Here is a 21,439-nt window from a genome sequence, read left to right as displayed (position 1 = left end):
ATTATTTAAAAAAAATTGATTGGAAGTAGGTACATATATATTTATTTTTAATAACTTAAAAACTAACTAAAATTATTTGAAACAATTTTATAAGTAACGTATAAATAACCGAAATGATAATTCAAATTGTTTAAATGTGTCAACCTATATTACTTTTACTAACATATTTGTTAGCCGACACTACTCTACTTAGCTTATTGGGAAATACAAAATGTGCATGAAAAATCATACATCCTTCCTCATTAACATTTGAAACCATACTGAAATATGAATTTGATATTTGTTATAATTTTTTCTTTCCTCCTACCTTTCCTTCTTTTTCGTGCAATAGAATTTAAACGGGAAGCTTTTTAAAAAATGTGTATAATATCCTGAAATTTTAAATAAAATTTTAATAAAATATTAAACTGTTTTTTACGTAAAAAAAAGAAAAAAATGTAATAAGAAATATGACACGATCAGTAGCATTTAAAGAAAAAAACAGGAACGAAGTCGAAAATTCGTAATATTTCGTAAAAAAAATTGAGTATTGGGATTTGTTAGATGTAAAGACATTAGTACTTCTTTATGTTTTATCTTATAAACCTGGTATAAAGAAGAATGAAGAATAAAATTTAAGCTAATATTTATAACCTTTTCTAATTGCACGTTAAAATCGCCAACAGCCGTCATAAGCATTAATTTCATTGCCAAAAATTTTTGATTGTCAAAATACGAATTGTCAATTAGGTTTGTTGGGATTTTTTTCTAAAAAAAAAATTCTAAAAACAGAAGAAATGACAAAATGAAATTTGAAGCTGTCATGTTGAAAAATTATTGTGAAGAAGTGAAAAATAAAAAAAATATGGTTAATTGTTGTAAATTTTATTTTTAATATTAATTTTATTTTTATGTAAATAAAAACCTAATTAAGTATGAAAAATTAAAATTTTTTTAAATATAGTGTGTACAAAATTTTCTAAACTTCAAATTGTAAATAATTTTATAGATAATTGAATTTTTTTTTTGTATAAAAATTCCCCAAAAATTTGTATGTATATATACCCTAGAAGTACACATAAGTACTTGCCACTTTTTCATTATTGTTGTAGCTATGAGAAAAAGTTTTTAGTTTTTCGTATAATGAAAAAAAAGATATTATTGTGTTTGTTATTTATTTTTTTTAATATACATATTTTAAAGACGTAAATATTAACTTTCAGAGAGAAAAAATGGCGAAACAAAAGACAAAAAAAATATAGTGCATAATTATTTTCAATCACCTCTTATAGAAGAAAGAAATTAAATGAAATTTGAAGAACATAAAAAAGGAAAAAAAAATCTAACAGATAATCTTGTTAATTAGAGGATATTTTTAAAGAATTTAATAATAAAACAATGATTGATCCATACATACAGCAAGTCCTTCGTGTAATTGTGGCTCAAATATGCCAAACAATAGGATGGCATTCAATTCAGACAACGCCACTTGAACTTTTAGTTGATATTTTACACAAATATTTACATGAAATAACTAGAAATGTTATAAGGTATACAGAATTATGTAAGTAAAAACAAAAAAAAATCAATTTGTATAGTAATTTTTGTCATAATTGTGCTTTGAATTTAATTTTGTTTTTTGCTTTCTTCTTCAATAAATTTCATTTCCTTTGTATTCTCCATTAAAATGTTCTCAAATGTAAACCTACCTATCAATCTATTTAAAAAAAATATTAAAAATATTTGTATCTACTTGTAGCAAAAAGATACAATAAAGTTTTAATAAGCAGTTACCTACACTTGTTCAATCTTCATGTAAAAATATATTAGATTTCAAAATCAAAATCTCTAAGATTATTCATTCAATATTTGAGTTATTATTGATATACATATATGATAATTAAATACCTATATGCCTGCCTACCTAATCTACATATTATAAAAAAAAGTAATAAGTTACGAAAATAAATTACTAACTTACATGCAAAATTCTATTTATCAAAACAAAATAAACATTGTTGTCAAAAACCAACCTGACAAGATCTAACTGCTGTGATGATTGCTAATGCGATATTGATTTAAATTAGGTTTAAGTTAAAAATTTTTGTAGAATATTTAATTATTTGCAAAATTAATTTATAATGTATCCTTTGTTAATATGTAAAGCTAACCAATGTATAATGTATGTAGGAATTAGGTTTTTTAAATTACGAGTATGAACTTATTGCAAGAACTACGGCTGAAAGCCTTGTGAGATATAAAGGCTCTGGAAGAATGTTAAAAAAAATTTCATAAATTTTGCTTCTATTTACTATGTGAAAGCGTAGCCTTGAGAGTTTCAATATTTTGTTTTGTTTTTTGTTAAGATTGTGATAGATCGACATATTGATACATGTTTTTTATGGGTATTTATTCAAAATCAATTTCTCTACTATATACCTTTAATTACATATACCTTTAATTACATATCATATTTAAAATTTGCCACAAACCATTTGAAAATCAGAAATTTTTATCAAATTTCTGATTTTCTTCGGATAAAATTGTGTTTTTGTTTGTATACAAAAATATTTAAAAAAATAAAATTATTCTATAAACTAAAAATAGTATACATATATGAAACTATTTTTTCCAAAACTCAAATTTTAATTTTCTATTTATGCACAGGTTAGCAAAAATTAAACAAAACTAGTATGAAAGCTCTACTATTTTTAAAAAGTTAATTTTTTTAAAAGGTTTAAATTGTCTCAAATTTTTTACATTAATTTTTTATAATTCCATATTTAATATAAATTTAATGATTTGGGGAACATTTAAAATGTCATTTAAAATGTTTAATATTAAAATACTATAAATTTTGAAAATATCGAAGAAAATTATAATATTTTCGATCGAGTAAACGATATTTCCGAAAAAGGTTCTTTCATTATGTATTATTGATATTTTTTTGTTTTAAGTCCAAACTCTTATTAGAATCCGACCCCTCATTCTTATCTCGATATCTATAGAAAAGTTGGTATCACTCAAATATTGGTAGCTTTTATTTCAACCTTAAATTATATATCAACAGAATTTACGTCTTATATTGAGATTCTGAAGACGAATTCACATTGAACTATAATCCAAATGTGTCTTTTAGCGAGCTTAACATTTTTCCTTTTTTTTTGTTTGGTTAACAAAGTATAAAATTTTCAAGTAAGTGAATACAATTGCTTTTTTTTAACTAAATTCTATTAAACTTTTTATAATATTTTAATTTTTTTTTAAAATTTTAGTATAGTTTTTTGTTTGTATTGCTTTTAAATTAATTAATAATTTATTTTTATTTCTTTTTAAAACTATGAGATAATCGTATTGAACCAAACTTAGATGATGTTGGATTAGCTTTCCGTGAACTAAATATAAATCTTAATGAAATAGAAGAATACGTTAACTATGTACAACCTGTACCATGTAATATTGATATACCAAAATTTCCGGTTCATAAGGATTCTAATTTAAATTTTTTAAAACCCGGAAGTAAAGAAGTTATAACACGACCAATGTATATACCTGAACATTTGCCACCAATTTATCCAGAAAGAGAAGAAGGTAAATAAAGAAAACATTTATTTCAAGTAAAAGAATACATTAAACAATAGCATTAAAGTAACAATCTTATTATAAAAATCTTATTTCATACACATTAGCAAAATCAAATTAACTTTTGGAACAAGTGAATATTAATGACTACAATCTTTGTTATTGTATTACCATACAGCAAAATTAATGAAAAAATAATATCATATTATTATAAAAAGAATATCATTATTTTACAGTAAAATTTTTTATTAATTAAAGAAAGAATATAAAAAATTAATGTAATGCAATTTATAATATGCAATGATAAAGCAAATTTTCGTTATATTACATTTTTAATATTGCCTAAAATTAGTAAATTAAAACATTTAGTTGAAAAGTTATGTAATTTCCGAAAAAATAGCATATTACAAAGAGAAAATTATAATATGTCAAAAATTAACATATAAGAAAAAAAGTATTTAGTATCAAAATAAATGACAAAACGTATGAGTAAATTTATTCAAGCAAATTTTGATGCTATGGGCAAATATTACAGTTCTGTCACTGTCTTATTATCTGATTACATTTAAAATAATGAATATTATCTTGGTTCAATGATAACTTTTATTTGTTTCAATTTTTATTAATAATTACGATATCATTAAAATTTTACTTTGCTTTTTTTAGAAACACTGGAAAAACAATTAGAAATATGCGATACAACAACTGACAATATCATAGAAATCAATTCAAATAAAATTGAAAACAAAAATGATGAGTTAAATAAAAGTGATAATGAAAACAATTTTAAACATAGTGAAAATGACCAACATATGAATACTAGCAATAATAATATTAAACTTGATATCGAAAATGTAACTGGTGAAAATATTGATAATGATAAAGAATCTACAAATACAAAAGAAAGTTTAATAAACACAGCATCTATTAATGAAAATACATTGGCAATTGAAGCAAGTGCTGCAACAACAAAAACTGAAAATGATTTTGGTTCTAAAAGTGCTCCAAATAATTTGGTGAAATCTCCTGTTTCTTCTAGCCTTGTAACTACAACTTCAACTTGTGTAATTTCTACGGTTGATTCTGCTATTTTAAACACAGAAACTTCTAAAATAATGACACCATCTCAAAACACGCTGTCTGCTGCTCAAAATGTTAGCAGTATAACAACATCAAATGTCGGCACAATAAATGGACAAAATTTAAGTAAATTTATTAGACCAAGGTTACCACATGAAACAGAGGGGAGACCTACAAGAGAAATAAGCAGTGTAATGATGACGTCCTCAGGTTTTATTTCACCAGCACGCGAAGGAAAACTACCAGATTCCAAAATACCAATGATTACAGGTATGCATAAATTACCTCGTTTTGTGCATAAATTAAACTTTAATTAGTAAGAAAAGTGTAAATGAGTTAAAATTTACGAAAAGATTATTATTACTACTTTCAATGTTGCCACTTTCGCGAATAAACTAAGCGCAAACAAAAACCATTTTATTAGATCTCATTTTAAAATGAAATTTGGATTCAATTAATATATTTTGAAGAATGTATATTAAATTAAAATAACGCGTTATATTATTCCAATAAACAAAAATCATGCTACTAATATTTTAAAGAACTTGTTTAATCTATCTACTGGATACATACATTGCTTAAATTATGGCAACAGAAGTCACAAATAATAAACAAACAATTTGGTGACTATAAAGCAATGATGCAAAGGTCGCATTTAAATGGGTTGTAATGTTGCATGACGTTAGAAGTTTAATAGTTGAAATAAACGACTCTTATTTTCGTAAGAAAATAAATTTAAACGTACATCCACTCTTTAATTTAAGTTTACCTCCGGAAATCAACGATCAAAAATGACGATCTTTTTTACAGTTCATTTTATTGTTTACAACAAAGTGTACGTATTTAAGAAGTAGATCGATTCGTTCCACTTCCAAATCGTTAGTTTGCATTTGCATGCCATCTCCAAAATTCTCAAAATATTTTATTTTTATTAAGAAATAGATAGTAATAAAAGTTATGTAGGCAAGAAAGGAACGAAACGAGTGTACAAAAAATAGCGAACTGAAAAAAAATTAAATTGATAAAATTAGGTAAAAATTTTGTCATTTTTATTTTAAATATGAAGTATTAAATTAATCTTTTTATTTATAATGTGTTATTTTTCATTTCATAAAAGACATTAGAATGTATAAAAGCAATAGATATGAATTTTATCTACAAAGTATGATGTAGGGATATATTATATCCCTTTTACATATTTGCTTTAAGCGTACATAATTGAAGCCTATTTTATGACTATATAAACGTTACTTGACTTAAAGTTGGCTTCACTCAACTTAATTTTGCTTATATATTTAACTTGAAATGTTAATAATGATTTGAAATTTAATAACTAAAAATAAAAACGCAGCTTGAACGTCCAGTTGATTTCAAGTCAAGTATTCAAGCGGCAATATAAACGATGTGCGCTTACTGATTCATACTATATGAATGAACCTGTTCGTGTGTATGTATATTCGTAGGAAATATGTATGTCTTTTAAATTTATAAAGCCAAGATTGAAATAAAAATAAAAAATCCATAATTTATATTTATGCCATTCATTGAGTATTATTAATTACAAATTTAATTTTTTTTAATATTTTAATCTTTTTAAAATTTATATTTATTATTTTTTAAAATTAAATATATTTTATAATTATTTTTAGTTTATTTTAACATCATTTAGACATATGTACCACTTTTACCATCTTGTAGTGAAATGAATTGCAAAACAGAAAGTCCCGCTTTTTAAATTCATATTATTACTCCATATACTTTATACACGAAAAATAAGAAAGTCCCGCATTTAAAAATACATTATAATAAAATCTATTGGGTGCACTTTCCCAGTCCCAAAAAATCCTATGTGTATAAAAATAAGAATCTATAACTCTTAGCTAAGGGAATTTTTTGTATTTTGCATTAGTGTAATGTAAACGGAGAGTTGAACTATTTTTTAAATTTTTATACTTTAGCAAAATAATTACGTAAAAGTCTGTCGTAATTTTCAAGTAGACACATCACATACAATGTGTTCGTTTTAATATCCCTGTAAATATACATCTGATCGCGGGTTTAAAATTTAACAGTTGATGCAAGCTTTTAGGAATTAATAATAGCCGCTAAATTCTACATAATCAAAAAATAAATAAATTTTGAATAGTAGAAAAGTTTTAAAAATGAAAAATTCTATAAATTTTATACATTTTGAACATGTATGTATAATCGAAAATGTATACCGTAGTGCTACTATAAAATTGATTAAGCGCCCATATTAACGAATGTTTTAAAAAAAATTGAGTTAACATTTTCAAATTTTAATAGTTATTTAATGAATATTAAACTTTTTTTGAGTGTTAAATTGATTTTTTTAAATTACTTTCTCTTTAGAGCCACGTGTTGTACGATCACCATCACCTCCATTATTGTCCACCATTGGAGGGACAAATTCTAAGGTAATAAATACAAGTAAACAAATACCACAAGTTTCATCTACAACATCAACGAGTTTATTAATTAAATCTGGTCATCAAAATTTATTAAAACTAGAAAAAAACAATATACAATCGCCAAATGTTTCCACACCAAATTTGAATACTAGTACAAATAATAATAAATCCATTGAAAAATCGCAATACTCAAACTGTGATTCCAAATATTTAAAGAAATTAAAACGAAAAAATTTGTTAGCACTGGAAAAGGAACATAGAAAGCTCGAAAAAATTAACAATAGTATTCCTGTGTCAAAGCAATTATTTTTACAAAAACAGCAACAAAAAATATTTAAACAACAACAGAAACAACTGCTGAAACTTCAAAAGCAAAAAAAGCAACAACAAAATCATCCAAATCCTGGAGATACTACCATTGAATCATTTACTGCGCAATCTGGATCAAAAACAACTGATACTATTATATCTGACTCCGATTTAATAATGCCCTCTTCTGTTGTTTTACCTGATGGAAGGAATTTGAAGTTATCAAAGAAACATAAAGGGACATTGAGAAAACAACGGGAACTATTATTAAGTATAATACAGAGTAGGAAAAATTCCAAAGAAGAAACATCAATTCTCAATTCCAATATAAAAAATGGTGTTAGTTCTGTTAGTAATACATCATTTAATAACAATTCAAGTAACGATGTTATGCTTGATAAACAAACTTTAACTGGTATGCTGAACCAAACCAAACAAAAACAACAAAATGCGATTGATCCACTAATAAAGTCAACAAGCATTATAGCACAACAGCAAGCTTTAGTTGCTCAATTGGCCGTTGCTGGAAGTAACATAAATGAGTTACAATCAAATATATTTAATCAAACAGGTTCAATCTTACCTTCAACATTTTCTAGATCGACTTCTTCGTTGAAAACCTCAACAAATTCAAACATCTCGGCGGTTAACTTACCAAACAAACAAAATATTGATGATATAAAAATAATAAATGAATCTGATAAAACTAAAATTAATTCTTATAAAAAGCTTCCCTCTATAAAAAATGAAATAAATGAATCAACGACAATACCGTTAGATCAGTTTATTCATTTACCTTCTGGAACAACGATAACTCCTGCGCCAGATAGTATTTCACCACCAAATCTGGCCTCAATGAACGTGCAAAATGTTTCAAAATCTGGTACTATAATAACTCAGATTGGTAGACCACTGAAATTACCTACTGATACAGATCAAATTATTTGTATTGATGATGATGACAATAACATAAACAGTAGTAATAATAAAGCCACCAATGATGGTAACAATAATAGTCATAACAAAAATGTATCTGTAAAATCTGATAATATTTCCCCAAGATTGCAATTTCAACAGCAAAACAATGAAAACAATGTTAGTTCTAAACAAATTGTTGGTATGAATCCCCCTATGTTAATGGTTTCATCTTCATCTAATAATCAAGGGCTAACTAAAATAGAAAAGAAATTAAAAAGAAAACGACAACAAAATGAGCCATTAAATCTCTCTAGTGATAAAATTGCTCACTGCGGACTATTGAATTCGGCAAATATTGGATCGTCTAATACAAATTCTAGCAATAAAAATGATTTGCAAGAATTTTATTTAGAACAACAGATGCGTATTCAACAACAATATGCAATTGCTACAAAACTAATGAAAAAGGAGCGAAAAAAGCCGAAATTAAAAGAGAAAAGGAACATCCAATCAAATCTAAATCAACAACAATCTTCTGCTGCTGCAGCAGTTTTGGCTGCTGCTCATCAACAATACATTCAAAACTTAGCTGTCGTTGCAGCGGCAGCATCGTCATCAGTTGGTGCTGCATCATCTGGAATTGCAACACCATCAAATTCATCGTCATCAAGAGATATATCACAACCTATTGTACGTTCAGCAGAAAATTTGGCAGCTATTAATAAAAAATTAATGAAGATTGATACGGTAATGCAACCAGCTCCATCGGTGTTACAATCAAATACAAATAATAATTTAATATTGCAATCCCAATCAACAAATAATTCTCCAAATTTACAAAAATTGCCACAGAAAACAACTCAACAACCTCAAATGTCAGCTGCTGCAAACACATTAGCCTCTTTAACCTTTCCATATCCACCATTTCCGTACACATTTCCCTCTCGTCCTGGCTTAATTCCCAGTCCAGGTATTTTTCCACCGTTAGCAACTGCAAATTTAGTCGATAAACTTTTACCCATTATGCCATTTTCAAAATTCAATTCATTGAAATCGACTAATTCCACATTAGATGAAATCAATAAACTTAATTCCAATAATAGTTCCAATACGTCTTCAAGCAAAAATATTGCTACACAACAATTGAATAATTTAGATTTGGAAAAAAATTATTGTACTGTTGCACCATTGGTACCAGAATCTATGATACAAAATTTTAAATTATCAACAACAAAGGGTAATAAACCAAATAAATTAAAAACAGTATCATCTATTTCAAACTTAGATTCAATAACTCTACAAAAATTTACAGATATACGTCATTCAAATTATCAAGTTGGAAAAAATTTTTCTAACAAAGTAGCATCTACATTACAAAACAGTAATAGCAATAACCCTATGATAAACTTTAATGAATTAGGTAACAACATCAATGATACACCTATTGAAATAAGTGATGATGAAAAAATTCGTTCGGATTCTGAAGAAAAATTGTCGCAGTCATTTAACAAAGACTCACATGCAGGTATCAATCAAAATTCACAATTAGTGACAACATCTATACTAAAAGAAGAATCTTTATTATGTCTATCTGAAAATCGTAACGAAACAGCAACAATAGCTAATAATGATTCATTATTATCAAAAAATATAAATAACGATTTACGGGTCAGATGTCAATCAGATCGTACAATATTTTCTAATACAATCACATCCACAATAGCTACATCAGTATATAATAATAATGAATCAAATAATATCAATAATAACAATAGTAATAATAACAGTAACACAGATATTCATAAAAATAATAATAATCAAAATAAAATAGAAAATGTCAATAATGACCATAATAATGAAAATAATTTATTTAATGCGGTTAATCAAATAATTGGTGTCAATAATCCTGATACGTTATCAGTTCAAAAGCATGAAAAAAGAAAAGAGCACCATAAAAAGAGTAAAAAAACTAAAGATGGAAAAATTAAAAAGAAAAAAGAAAAAAAAGATAAATCTAAAAACAAAGAAAAATCTGATAAAAAGAAGGACAAGGAAGATCGTATTAGGTATAAAGAGAAATTGAAAAAACAGAAAAAGGAGAAAAAGAAGGAGAAGTTAAGACAATTGTCTGTTGGATCAACGACTTCCATAACAAGCGGTGGATCATCAGTCAATGTTCATGATAACAGTGCAAGTTTTGATTCAAACGCGCAGATGAAATCAAAATACAGTGGTATTGAAGATACTATGAAAACAATTATTTCATCAGCAGTTGGAACATTAGCGAACACTGCAACATCTGGTATAATTTCTAATAACAATAACAATCATATTAATAAAATTAATCTCAATAATGATGGTATAAATAAAAACAATAATAATAATATCAACATCAAAAATAACAATAATAATAATGAAAATACAAGTAATAGCGAAAATTTTAATAGTAAAAAGCTTAATTTTAATAAAAATATCAGCTATGATAATAATAACATTTATAACGATAATAAAAGTAACAATAAGATTTTTAATTCTAATAGTAATGATTATGTCAATAATAATATTATAAATAGTAATAATAGTAAAAGTAATGCAAATGATAATATAAAAGATAATAAAACTAATAGTAACAACATGAATGCTAGCAATAAAAGCAGTTCATTAAAAAATATTGATACTGAAAATTTAAACAATAGTAATAATTCTATACCAAAATTAACTCTAATATTAGGTAACAAAAAATCACCAGCACCAACTGATTCAAATGATAACAACACTAAAAAAAGTTCCGTAAAGTTCAATGAAAATATTGAAAAACATTATAAAAATGAGTTAATTAACAACAGCAGTAACAAAATAACTAGTAACGATAATAAGAGCAACAGTGCTACTGTTGAAAATAGTAGTATCTCAAATGCTCAAGTTGGTGAAGCATCTGAGGGGACAACAGCATCGTCGTCAATAACATTAGCAACGTCAATCTCAATTGATCAAAATATATATAAAAGAGAATTATCACCAGAGTTAGCTAGAATATCACCATTAGTAACAAGACCACCAAAACAAAAATCAAGTAAGCTTTTTTCCTTTCTATGTTGTACGTGCATATAATGTTATTTATTTATGTATATAATAAACAAAAATTGGCAATTTAAAGGTTTTTAGAAGATTGAAAATGTCTTTCCAGACCTATTTTTTTAATTTTCTAATTCAAATTCAGAATATTGAAATTTGACTATATAATTTAAATATATCATACATCCATTGCTTAGATCAAACATTAAGCATATCGCCAACAGGCGCCAATAAAAACATCATTTAGTCGCAATTATGCAACTATCAGTTATCAAGGAGCAGCGTCATCATTTATAGAAAAGGGAGGGAAAAAAGGGAAGAGAAGAGAAAGGGAAAAAAGAGGGAAGAGCAAAAGGGCAAGTAAAATAAATGACTAGTACAACTTAATAATAATAATAACAACAAAAAACCATAACGATTAACAAAACAAACCAAAAAACCAACCACCAGATAATAAATACGTATAGATAATATGGATCATATAGATAAATAAAGACAAGAGAGAAAGACAAGAACAAGAAGAAACGAAAAAAAATACTACAAAAATAAATTAGACCAAAGTTCAGATTTAAGAGTACCCTTCCTTATAGCAGGATCAAATACCAAAGAATTAGAATTAACAGAACGCAACATTCTAGTAACCGGCTCACTCCTACTATAACCAGTAGAGCGATAGCGAACTTTGTACAACTCCACAGATCTAAGATTCCTTATGTTATCCCTAATAGAAACCTGCCTCAACAAAAAAGGAGCCACAATGGCCCCCGACACGAGTTGATGGATAAACACTATGTCAGCAACAACCCTACGTGCCCCCAATTACCCTACGTGCCCTACGTGCCCTGCAAATCAATCAACATCAGCCTAGCCTCATACGACGAAAACCTAAAAGGATCAGACTAGCCCAAACCCCTCAAAGCAAAACGCAAAAATTTCCTCTGAAACATCCACAACACGAAAGGGCGCCAAAACCTGACAAGCATACTAGAGAATTGGCCTAACAAAGGACACATACAAATGCTTCGCAACATATGGATCCATAAACTCTCTAGCCCACCTCATTACGAAACCCAGCTTCGAGTTAGCCCTATCAAGGATTATATTCAAATGTGAACCAAAATCCAGCCTGCGATCAAGCATAACCCCAAAATCACAAGAAGTGCTCACCCTCCCCAATACCACCCCACCAAGGCGGACAATAGAAGACTTCCTCCCGCCACTTACCAATGTTAAGTTCCAAGCCATTGACCCAACACCAGTCCCAAAAACTATACAAATCCCTCTGTAACTCTAGACGATCAACCTCTGTCCGAACCGTCCCAGAAACTAGAAAGCGTGGAACCCACAACCGAACCAAAAGCATCGTTAGTTGCAACTAAAAAAAGTATGGGATCCCAATGGCTACCTTGCGATACACCCGACCCGGCACAGTAGACATCAGACAGAGCAGAACGGAAAGAAGCCCGATAAAATCTGCAAGACACCACATCAAGTTACGAAGAGAAAAACCCACGCCAGCCAACTTTCTCAGTATAACCTGATGCGGAATAGTATCGAAGGCCTTCGATACCTTCAAAAAGCTTCGGAATAGCCGATATCTTAACAATAGGCTTATAATTACCAACCGAAGAACGTAAACCTTTTTTATGAACCGGAACAACGTACGACTCCTTCCAAGCCAAAGGAACAATAGAAGACACCAACGATAGGTTAAATAAAGAAGTAAGGGGACTAACAAGGCTATCGGCGCATCTATACAACACCACACCCGGAATCCCATCAGGACCAGGAGACCAGTTACCACCCAACCTCTCCATGGCCCGCAGAACGCAATCAAGACCCAGAACAACACCATCAAGAATAAAATGATCAACAGGCGCATCGACAATATTCATCAACTGGGGCAAAAACACTAGAAAAATGACAGGATTACCATCAGACCTATTCTTCCAAGGGAGGCTCCATGGTCGAGCCAGCCAGCACCGAACGAGCAACGGGCGAACGCACAGGTCCACCCGAATCTTGACAAGGACATCAAATCATTCCCAGGCGAAAGCGAAGAAGCACCAGTCCCAAGCGCCCTGGACACCGTGAGAGACATAACAAGCCTCAACCCATCGCCCAGCGAAGTGAAACCAACCAATCCACAATCCCCATCAGGCACCGGAGAACCCGGCGAATCAGCAACTGGAGAAAACATCCTAATCCCATCAAATTCCGCCGAAATCGCGGAAAAGGCCCCACATAAACTATGCAAATCCCTAGAAACCTTTTTAAAAACAGAACCCAACTTCAGCAATTGCAAGGACAGCGCCCCCAACGAAACCTTCCTACAATCACAACAAAACCAACAAACACCTGCAGTCTCACGAGCCCATCAGCAACACTGCCCCCAATGTTAAGACATTTTGAATGAAAAGCCCTGCCATAAATTCCCGAGCATACCATATTTGTATCGGCCCTAACATGCCGACAGCCCTCACCCATACACTTAACCGACATTATCCACCACCAGTAATAAAAAAAAGATAAGAACAACAAGAATAAATTATTGGCCAACAAAAAATGTAAATAAGAACAAAATATAGTATAAGAACGACAAGAATAAATTATTGATCAGAAAGAAAAAAAAAAGAAATAAGGCCAGCAGACCAAAAAAGTAAAAACCGCCAATAAACCAGGAAAGGGTCAATGAAATATAGTGTACAAAAATTAGAGTAATATAAAAATGAGTGAAAAATTAAGGAAAGAACGACCGAGAAGGCAACAGAAGAATAACTGTGATAAGAAAAACACTCAAGAGAAAACGCTCGAGAAATTAATATAAAATAATAACAATTGAAAACAAAAATGGCGCCAAAAAATTATTCGAAAAAAAAATATACATGTAAAAAACAAAAAAAAAAAAAATATATATAATATAAAAATAAAGGAAAAAAAAATTATGAAATATTCAACAAAAATAATGAAAAATATTTGAAGGCAAAAAATAGGAGTAACAAGATAAAACGAGTCATCCAGAAATTATCCAATAAAACAGAAATGGACACATAAAAAAACTATATTTTAAATATTAACAAATCGCTGAACAAAATAATAAAATCAAAATTCAAAAAGAAAAAAAAAGATCACATATAATTAAGTAACATTAAAAAATTAACAAAATAAAAACGATCAAAAACACGACACTAGAGTAAAAAAAATATTTTGTTTACATTAATAAAACTAAATAAAACAACTCAAAAATATAAAAATATGAGCAACCAAAAATCTACAACTTGTCACAACAAAAGTCAAAATAATTTACTCTGCAAGTTTTAACTAATTTACTCAACTTATAGAACTTAATTTTATCTTAAATTATTAAAAGTTGGAAATCCTTTTTTGAAATTTCTTTACATATCATTATGTAGTCAAATTCTTTTTATGTACCTAATTTCGTTAATTTAATTCTCAATAATGTTCCGAGCACATAGAACAAAAGCTTTTCATTTCCTAAAAAGTATATTAATGGTGACTTTTATCTAATGGAAACGGGGATTTTTGAAGGAAATTAAATTATTTTAACAGTATTCAAATATGATTTTATTTCAATTGAAACTAATTTTCAATCATTATAAGAAGGATACAAAAAGAGCGAAATTGAATTAATTATCCTTTATTCAGCATAAATAAAACTGTTTTGATTTTAATTGTACTGCACGTTTTGTTGTTTTTTTTTGTTGTGACGAAAATTCGTTTATATTTGTTATAAATCTGGCAAGAATACACACTTAGAGTTTGTTTCATTCCGCGGAGATTCAAAATTTCTTATGCAACTATTTTATTTTTTACTTTATATGTATTATAATATTAAATATATTTTTGATATTAAAATATTAATTGTATTTTTGAAACAAAAAAATAGTAGAAATTAGTTTGTTCAGAGTAGTATAAAATATTCCAATATTTTGAGTAGCATGGTGACAGTAAAATTTGAAAAACATTAAAATTACCGCAAATGCGATTTTTGCTTATTATATTGTATAAGAAAATTTTGAATATTTTAATTTCTTTATTTTTACTTTTTTAATACATATTATATTGTTGTGATCTAAAAACACGACAATTAAGTAAAGAAAAATTAATTTTTGTTGTAGAAGAAAAAGATAAAGTTTGTGATATTGATATAACTTCATCATCATCAACACCATCCGCAATAGCGTCTTCATTGACTTCAACAGCTACATCACCAGTAAATTCAACATTAATCAATTCGTCAATAACTGCAGCAGGTGCTGCCATCATTAATAGTAATCAACAAAAAAATATAACATCTTTTATTGGCAATCCAAATAGTATAAACATACCATCAATACAAGCATCAACACAGCAGCAACAGCATCAAACGTCAATTGTATCATCATCATCTTTGCAAGGTTCAACATCAGTTGCAATACCATCATCATCTTCAATATTATCACAAGTTCAACATACAGCACAAGTAATGGCAACTCCAAGAGGTCCTGGTCGTCCAAAGGGCAGCGGTAACAAACAAAATAATTCAAGTGGAACTGGTAGTAATAGTCATCATCATCACCACCACCATCATCAACAAAATCAACAACAGCAGCAACTACAACAACACGGACACAAAACGCAAAATAATAATAATAATCAAATGACAGAAATAACAACAACTAGTTCATCGACAACCTTATCAACTTCAAATAGTCATAATCAGCATAGTAATCAACAGCAAGTTTTATCATTTGGTTCAGCTTTAGCATCGTCTATAACACCATCGTCGTCCGCCGTAGTAGGATTGGGTGGGTCCGGTTCAGCAACATCATCAATAGTTGGAAGTAATAATGGTGGTTATATATCAACAACAACCTTAAGCTCGCTAACAACACAATCAATAAGTGGAGGAAATCCTTCAAGACTTCCCAGTATCAATTCTACCGTACGTTATTTGTTTTTATCTTATTTCCTCTTTTAACTATTATATTTAAGTTCGATAAATAGATAATATCATTATGTTACTGTACACAATATCAAAAAATTAAATTCTATCCGTTCCAAGGTAAAAACTGCCTAGATTAACTCAACATAAAACAGTACATGTTTAATTCGGAAAATTTTTAAAGAACTTAAAGTCAAAGAATCACATCTCTAAAAATAATTGACTTAAATAATTCTTTGGAAAAACATCTCTAGCTCTATCATGAATTCCACTCGTAGAATCTAACGAATTACGAACATAACTACGATGTAGACTTTTGAATATTGACAAATTTCTTTCATAGAGATTATGAATCAACAAGGGCAGTATCATTTTTCGGAGTGTCAAAATTAGTATTTTATTTCAATTATCAAATGATTATTGATATTTCAGTAAACAACTTTCATACAGAAAAATATTTTTAAAAAGTATCCTTTTGTATGAAAGTTTTACAGCTTTGTTAGTTTTTTATTATTTTTGAAAAGTAGAAAAAAAATTTGGCAATATGAGTTCATTTCCTTTCATGGTAGCTGTGTTAGAGTAGCTCAAACAAAAAAATTCAAAATTTAAAAATTACTTGTTAGTGATTATTCTAAATTACTTGTTAGTGATTATTCCTTTCGTAGACTTTTGAGGGTAATTTTTACTGCGAACGTAATTTATGATTACTGTGAAATCATGAGTATGATTTAAAATTTTCACTAATTTTACTCGAAACCTGAAATTTTGATCTAGGCAATTTTGGCAAATGGCCACAAATATTATTGAAAAATTTAAATTTTGCAAAAAAAACTATAAAATTTAATTTTTGAATAAAAACTAATTATATAAATACAACAGTAATATTTTACTATTTTTGAATAAAAATTAAATTTTACTGTTTTAAATAAAATAATTAAAATAAAAAAGTTATGTAAAGGGAATTCATTTTTTTTTTTTCACAAACCCTTTTGATTGTGTTTAAAAAAGTTACTTTTGTTCTTTGTCAAAATTGAATATTCGCCTTTTTTTAGTTGGTTTTTTCTCAACTGAAAACTTAAAACTTTTACGCGTGATATACGTATTAGACTAACTTGGTTAACGTATTATGAAACATATACGTATCTATAAACGAGGTTCATATCTAATTTTTATATAAATTAAAATATGACTGTATTTTGAAATTAGTATATATTACAATTTTATTGAACTATTACTTACATTGCTTAGAAAATATTGTTAAGTTTGCGTGCAAAACTAGGTTTGATAGGAAACCAATAGTTATACATCGGAGAATCTTCTTTTGTGAATAGTATAAGGAACGCGTCGAATCTTTTTTATCCTTACATCTTTATAGAATTTTGAAAATTTATAGAAAAATATATTAAACAGCCCTATCATGAATTTCGTTCGTAGCTCTGAAATTCGGAAAATTACGAATATCAAGTTATCAATTACGAATTACTAAATCGAGTAATCGTAAATTACGCTCGTTGAAATAAATTATCCTCAAAAGTCCACGAGGGAAATGATCACATATAACAGCAATTTAAAGAAATGTATTAAATTTTTTTTGTTTGAGTTACTCTAACACGCTAATATGAAAGGAAATGAATTCATATTATCCAAAAATTTCTATTTTCATTTTTCAAAAATATTCAAAAACTAAAAAAACTGCAAAACTTTCATACAAAAGAAATTTTAAAAATATTCCTTTATGAATTGTTTTTTTTTTTCCCAATTTCAAATTACGAAAAATATTTCTTTCGTATGAAAGTTGTTTACTGAAATAGCAACCAACAAATATAAATAAACAGTTGACAGTTTAAATAAAATACTGATTTTGATACTCCGAAAAATGATACTGCCATTGGTGATTCATAATCTCTACGAAAGGAATTTGTGATCATTCAAAAGTCATGATTTTTCAAAAACCCTTTATCTTTTTACCCTAGAATTATTGATTATTGCGAACTTCATTAATAATTTTTGCGAAAATTTTTTTTGCGACACATGAAATATATGAATAACCATGTCATACGCCCAGCTTTATCAAAATGGGAATGTGACAGGAGAACGGGAATTAAGTATATTGGTGTCTAAAATACGAAACACATTCTTCATAAAAATGAATAAAGTAATAGTTTTCTGTTATTCTCTTTTTGGAGAATTGAAACGGAATAGTATTAATTTTTTTTATGTTGAATGTCATTCAAAATTTAAACATTTAATAAGTTTAAATTTTGTTTTTCATTTTAAAATGTTTTTGCAATGAAGTTAGTTTATTCAAAATATTTAATTAACATAGAATCAGGAAGATCTAAATTCCTTTTTATTTTTCGCTTGTCTATTTTCTTCGTTAAATAATAACAGCACAGGATCCATTTTATATATTTTTATTATATATTTTTATTATTATAAATTAATAATACAAAAACCATGTAAAACTTTTCAAGTGTGTAAAATTATATGTTTTGACATGTAATTTTGAATTTCGAAAATGGAACTGAATCATTCCTATACGGGAGAATTTTGGAACACCAGTTTTGAATTCTGAAGAATGTGAAATTTTAATTCTATTCACATTCTCTTACATGCTGGAAAATGGGCGATTATATGAAAAAATTAAAAGTTACCGTGATTTCAATAATGCGCTTACGACATAAACTTTACAAAGTATCACATTTCAAAAAGTTTAGTAAAAGCTCTTGACATTGTACACTTTTCCAAAATGCTTTCTACGCGTGGTGGATACGTAAAATAAACGTAAATCGGGTATCGAAAAAATCGAGCACGCTTTTCTTATTTGAAAGCTCTGAGACGGTACTACAACCGTATTAATACCGTACTTAAAATTTTTATAAGGCATTATTGAAGTCACGGTTATATTAAATATCATTCAACTCGTGCTTGCATCAAAACTACCAACTCTCGATTTTTTTACTTGTTTACATGTTTTAGTGATTTACAATTATTGGTAACGCAATTAAATAATTTTTGAAAGTGCTTACAATATCTTTTAGGCATGATTCATTTCGGTTAGGTTCAGTTTATGGGAGAAAAGAACTGCGGAAGATAATGAGGAAGTCCCAAGACTTTGAAACTAAACACAACCGAAAATTTTAATGCACACGAAAATTTTATGATTTTTTTTTAAATTTTTAAATCGTTTTACGAGAGGAATAGGTGAAATGTTTATTTTTAAAATGTATTTTGTCTTTTTTGATTTTCTTGATTTTGATAAATAAATAATGTATTATACAATGTCAATAATTTTTATATTACTTTAATCTATAAATTATTTTTTATGGAGCCAGAACATATTAAATTTTATATTTATTTTATAATTAACATCAGTATAATTTTGCTTGTTTGTTTTTGTATAAAATGCAAATAAAATGGAACAAATACGTAATCTAGGACGCTGATGGTAATCAAGTTTGGATTTGTCCAGCGTGTGGAAGAGTCGATGATGGTACTCCTATGATTGGTTGTGATGGATGTGATGCATGGTATCATTGGTAAGTCGGAAAAAAATTATGCATTATATTTTTATCGTACATAGGTAACCCCAACAAAGAAAATTATTTAAACCTTTCTATATTGCAATAAAATTCTGTTTACAATCTAACTATGTCGAGCAGAACAATTAGAAATTTCAAACTTGCTTCATTTGATTATTACACATTTTTGTATCAGATCATTATTGAAAATGTGCAAAATTGATTCCATGATATTATAACTTCTTGAATAAATTTTGAAATATTACCAATTTTGTAGGTATTTTCATTTGAAAAATTTATTACGAAAAAGAAAGCTCACTTTCAATCAGGAAATACTAACATTTTGGTAAAATTAAAAATAGCTCAGTTCAAGCATTAAATTTAATAGAAAAATGGTATGTGTTTGTAATAAGCGACTATTAATATTTAAGCGCCATCATTTAGTTCAAATATATTCTAACGAACTAAATGATGCCTAATCATAATGCAGAAGGGAGTAAACAGTAAAATGTATGGCTCGCAAGGCGAATACAAAGCTCGCAAAGTCACTATATGATTGAAGAACAATAATAATAACACTGATTCATCAATTTTTTGCGCTACAATGCGGTTTTTGTTTTGAATTTATTAGGTTTTTTCTATCTACATCTACATTACTGTTTAATTTACGAAAATCATTTAAGTGCTAATCATAAACTAAACTTCCAACATTTTTATAATTTTATTAAATATTGTTTCTTTTATAGGGTATGTGTTGGAATTCAAGTACCACCTGATGACAATGAAGACTGGTATTGTCGCGTTTGTATCGCTAAAAAGCAAGCAACACATGAATCCGACAAAAAGAAAAAACGTAAAAAGAAAAGTAAACAAACAAACTAGCATAAAAAGAATAAAAAACATCACCAATATGAGTTTTTACGACCTCATTATCACCATCATCGTCATCATCATCATCATCACCATAGAAAGCATCAAATGCAGTTTCAGCAACAACAAAAGAATCAGCGGAAACAGTATCAATTGCAACAATTAAAATAAAATTTTTTGTAAAAATCTGCAAATACATAATTATTTTCAAAGTAGGAATATTCTTGTTAATAAAATTTGTAACAAAAATTTGATTAAATGTTCTTGGAGCGAATTATTGAATAAGTTTTTTTTCTTTTTATTTAAATTAAATGTACTTTGCAAAATATGCAAAAAAATTAAATTTGAAACAATAAATATTAAAGAGAAATATTTTAATTTTACAAAACTGAATAATAAAAACAAAATATGGTAAAAACAGATTCTTGCAATTTTTTCTTCTTAACTCATGAGCTATATTTCACTTGTAGAAGAAGTCGAAATAATTTTTGTAAATATGTAAACTTAGATGAATGCCCCCGAACATTCTGAATTTTCTGATGTTGTGTTTTTTCAAATGGAGTTTGTAACTACTTGAAGGAGTCGTCTCCGGTATGGACATATATATATATATTCTTGTTCAGCGTAAAATTCTGTGTTGATTTAGCCATGTTCGCCTGTCCGATCGCACCATAAGTTTTGGTGAAATGGCTTGACAGGTTCGGGTGGTTGCCATGCAACTCAAAGTG

At 27.9% G+C, this 21,439-nt stretch overlaps 1 protein-coding gene across 7 annotated transcripts; it reads left to right on the top strand.

Moving 5' to 3' along the window:
• Positions 1 to 770: 770 nt before the first annotated feature.
• On the top strand, positions 771 to 21,133 carry LOC129607011 (probable serine/threonine-protein kinase DDB_G0282963). 7 transcript variants are annotated; one of them, XM_055517739.1, is made up of 9 exons: positions 800 to 912; positions 1,203 to 1,543; positions 3,325 to 3,570; positions 4,228 to 4,911; positions 7,015 to 9,537; positions 9,613 to 11,373; positions 15,515 to 16,320; positions 19,759 to 19,859; positions 20,588 to 21,133. In XM_055517739.1, the coding sequence occupies exons 2-9, from the start codon at positions 1,378 to 1,380 to the stop codon at positions 20,721 to 20,723; spliced, it is 6,423 nt and encodes a 2,140-aa protein (XP_055373714.1). In that variant the 5' UTR covers positions 800 to 912; positions 1,203 to 1,377; the 3' UTR covers positions 20,724 to 21,133. The 7 variants fall into 7 exon arrangements, with proteins under 7 accessions (XP_055373699.1, XP_055373693.1, XP_055373714.1 ...); XM_055517724.1 differs by having other exon boundaries at positions 771 to 847; positions 7,015 to 11,373; XM_055517718.1 differs by having other exon boundaries at positions 786 to 857; positions 7,015 to 11,373.
• Positions 21,134 to 21,439: the final 306 nt, after the last annotated feature.

The sequence above is a fragment of the Condylostylus longicornis genome, unplaced genomic scaffold (assembly GCF_029603195.1).
Source record: "Condylostylus longicornis isolate FDR11 unplaced genomic scaffold, ASM2960319v2 ptg000003l, whole genome shotgun sequence".
Classification (NCBI taxonomy): Eukaryota; Metazoa; Arthropoda; class Insecta; order Diptera; family Dolichopodidae; genus Condylostylus; species Condylostylus longicornis.
Note: the sequence above shows the minus strand (reverse complement) of the source record. Positions and strands in the feature narration are given on the sequence as shown.

Coding starts and splice junctions, on each gene's coding strand:
- LOC129607011 (XM_055517724.1), top strand. CDS start 1,378: ATGATTGATCCATACATACAGCAAGTCCTTCGTGTAATTGTGGCTCAA. Junction 3,571..4,227: donor TTATCCAGAAAGAGAAGAAG/GTAAATAAAGAA, acceptor TGCTTTTTTTAG/AAACACTGGAAAAACAATTA. Junction 11,374..15,514: donor ACCACCAAAACAAAAATCAA/GTAAGCTTTTTT, acceptor TTTTTGTTGTAG/AAGAAAAAGATAAAGTTTGT.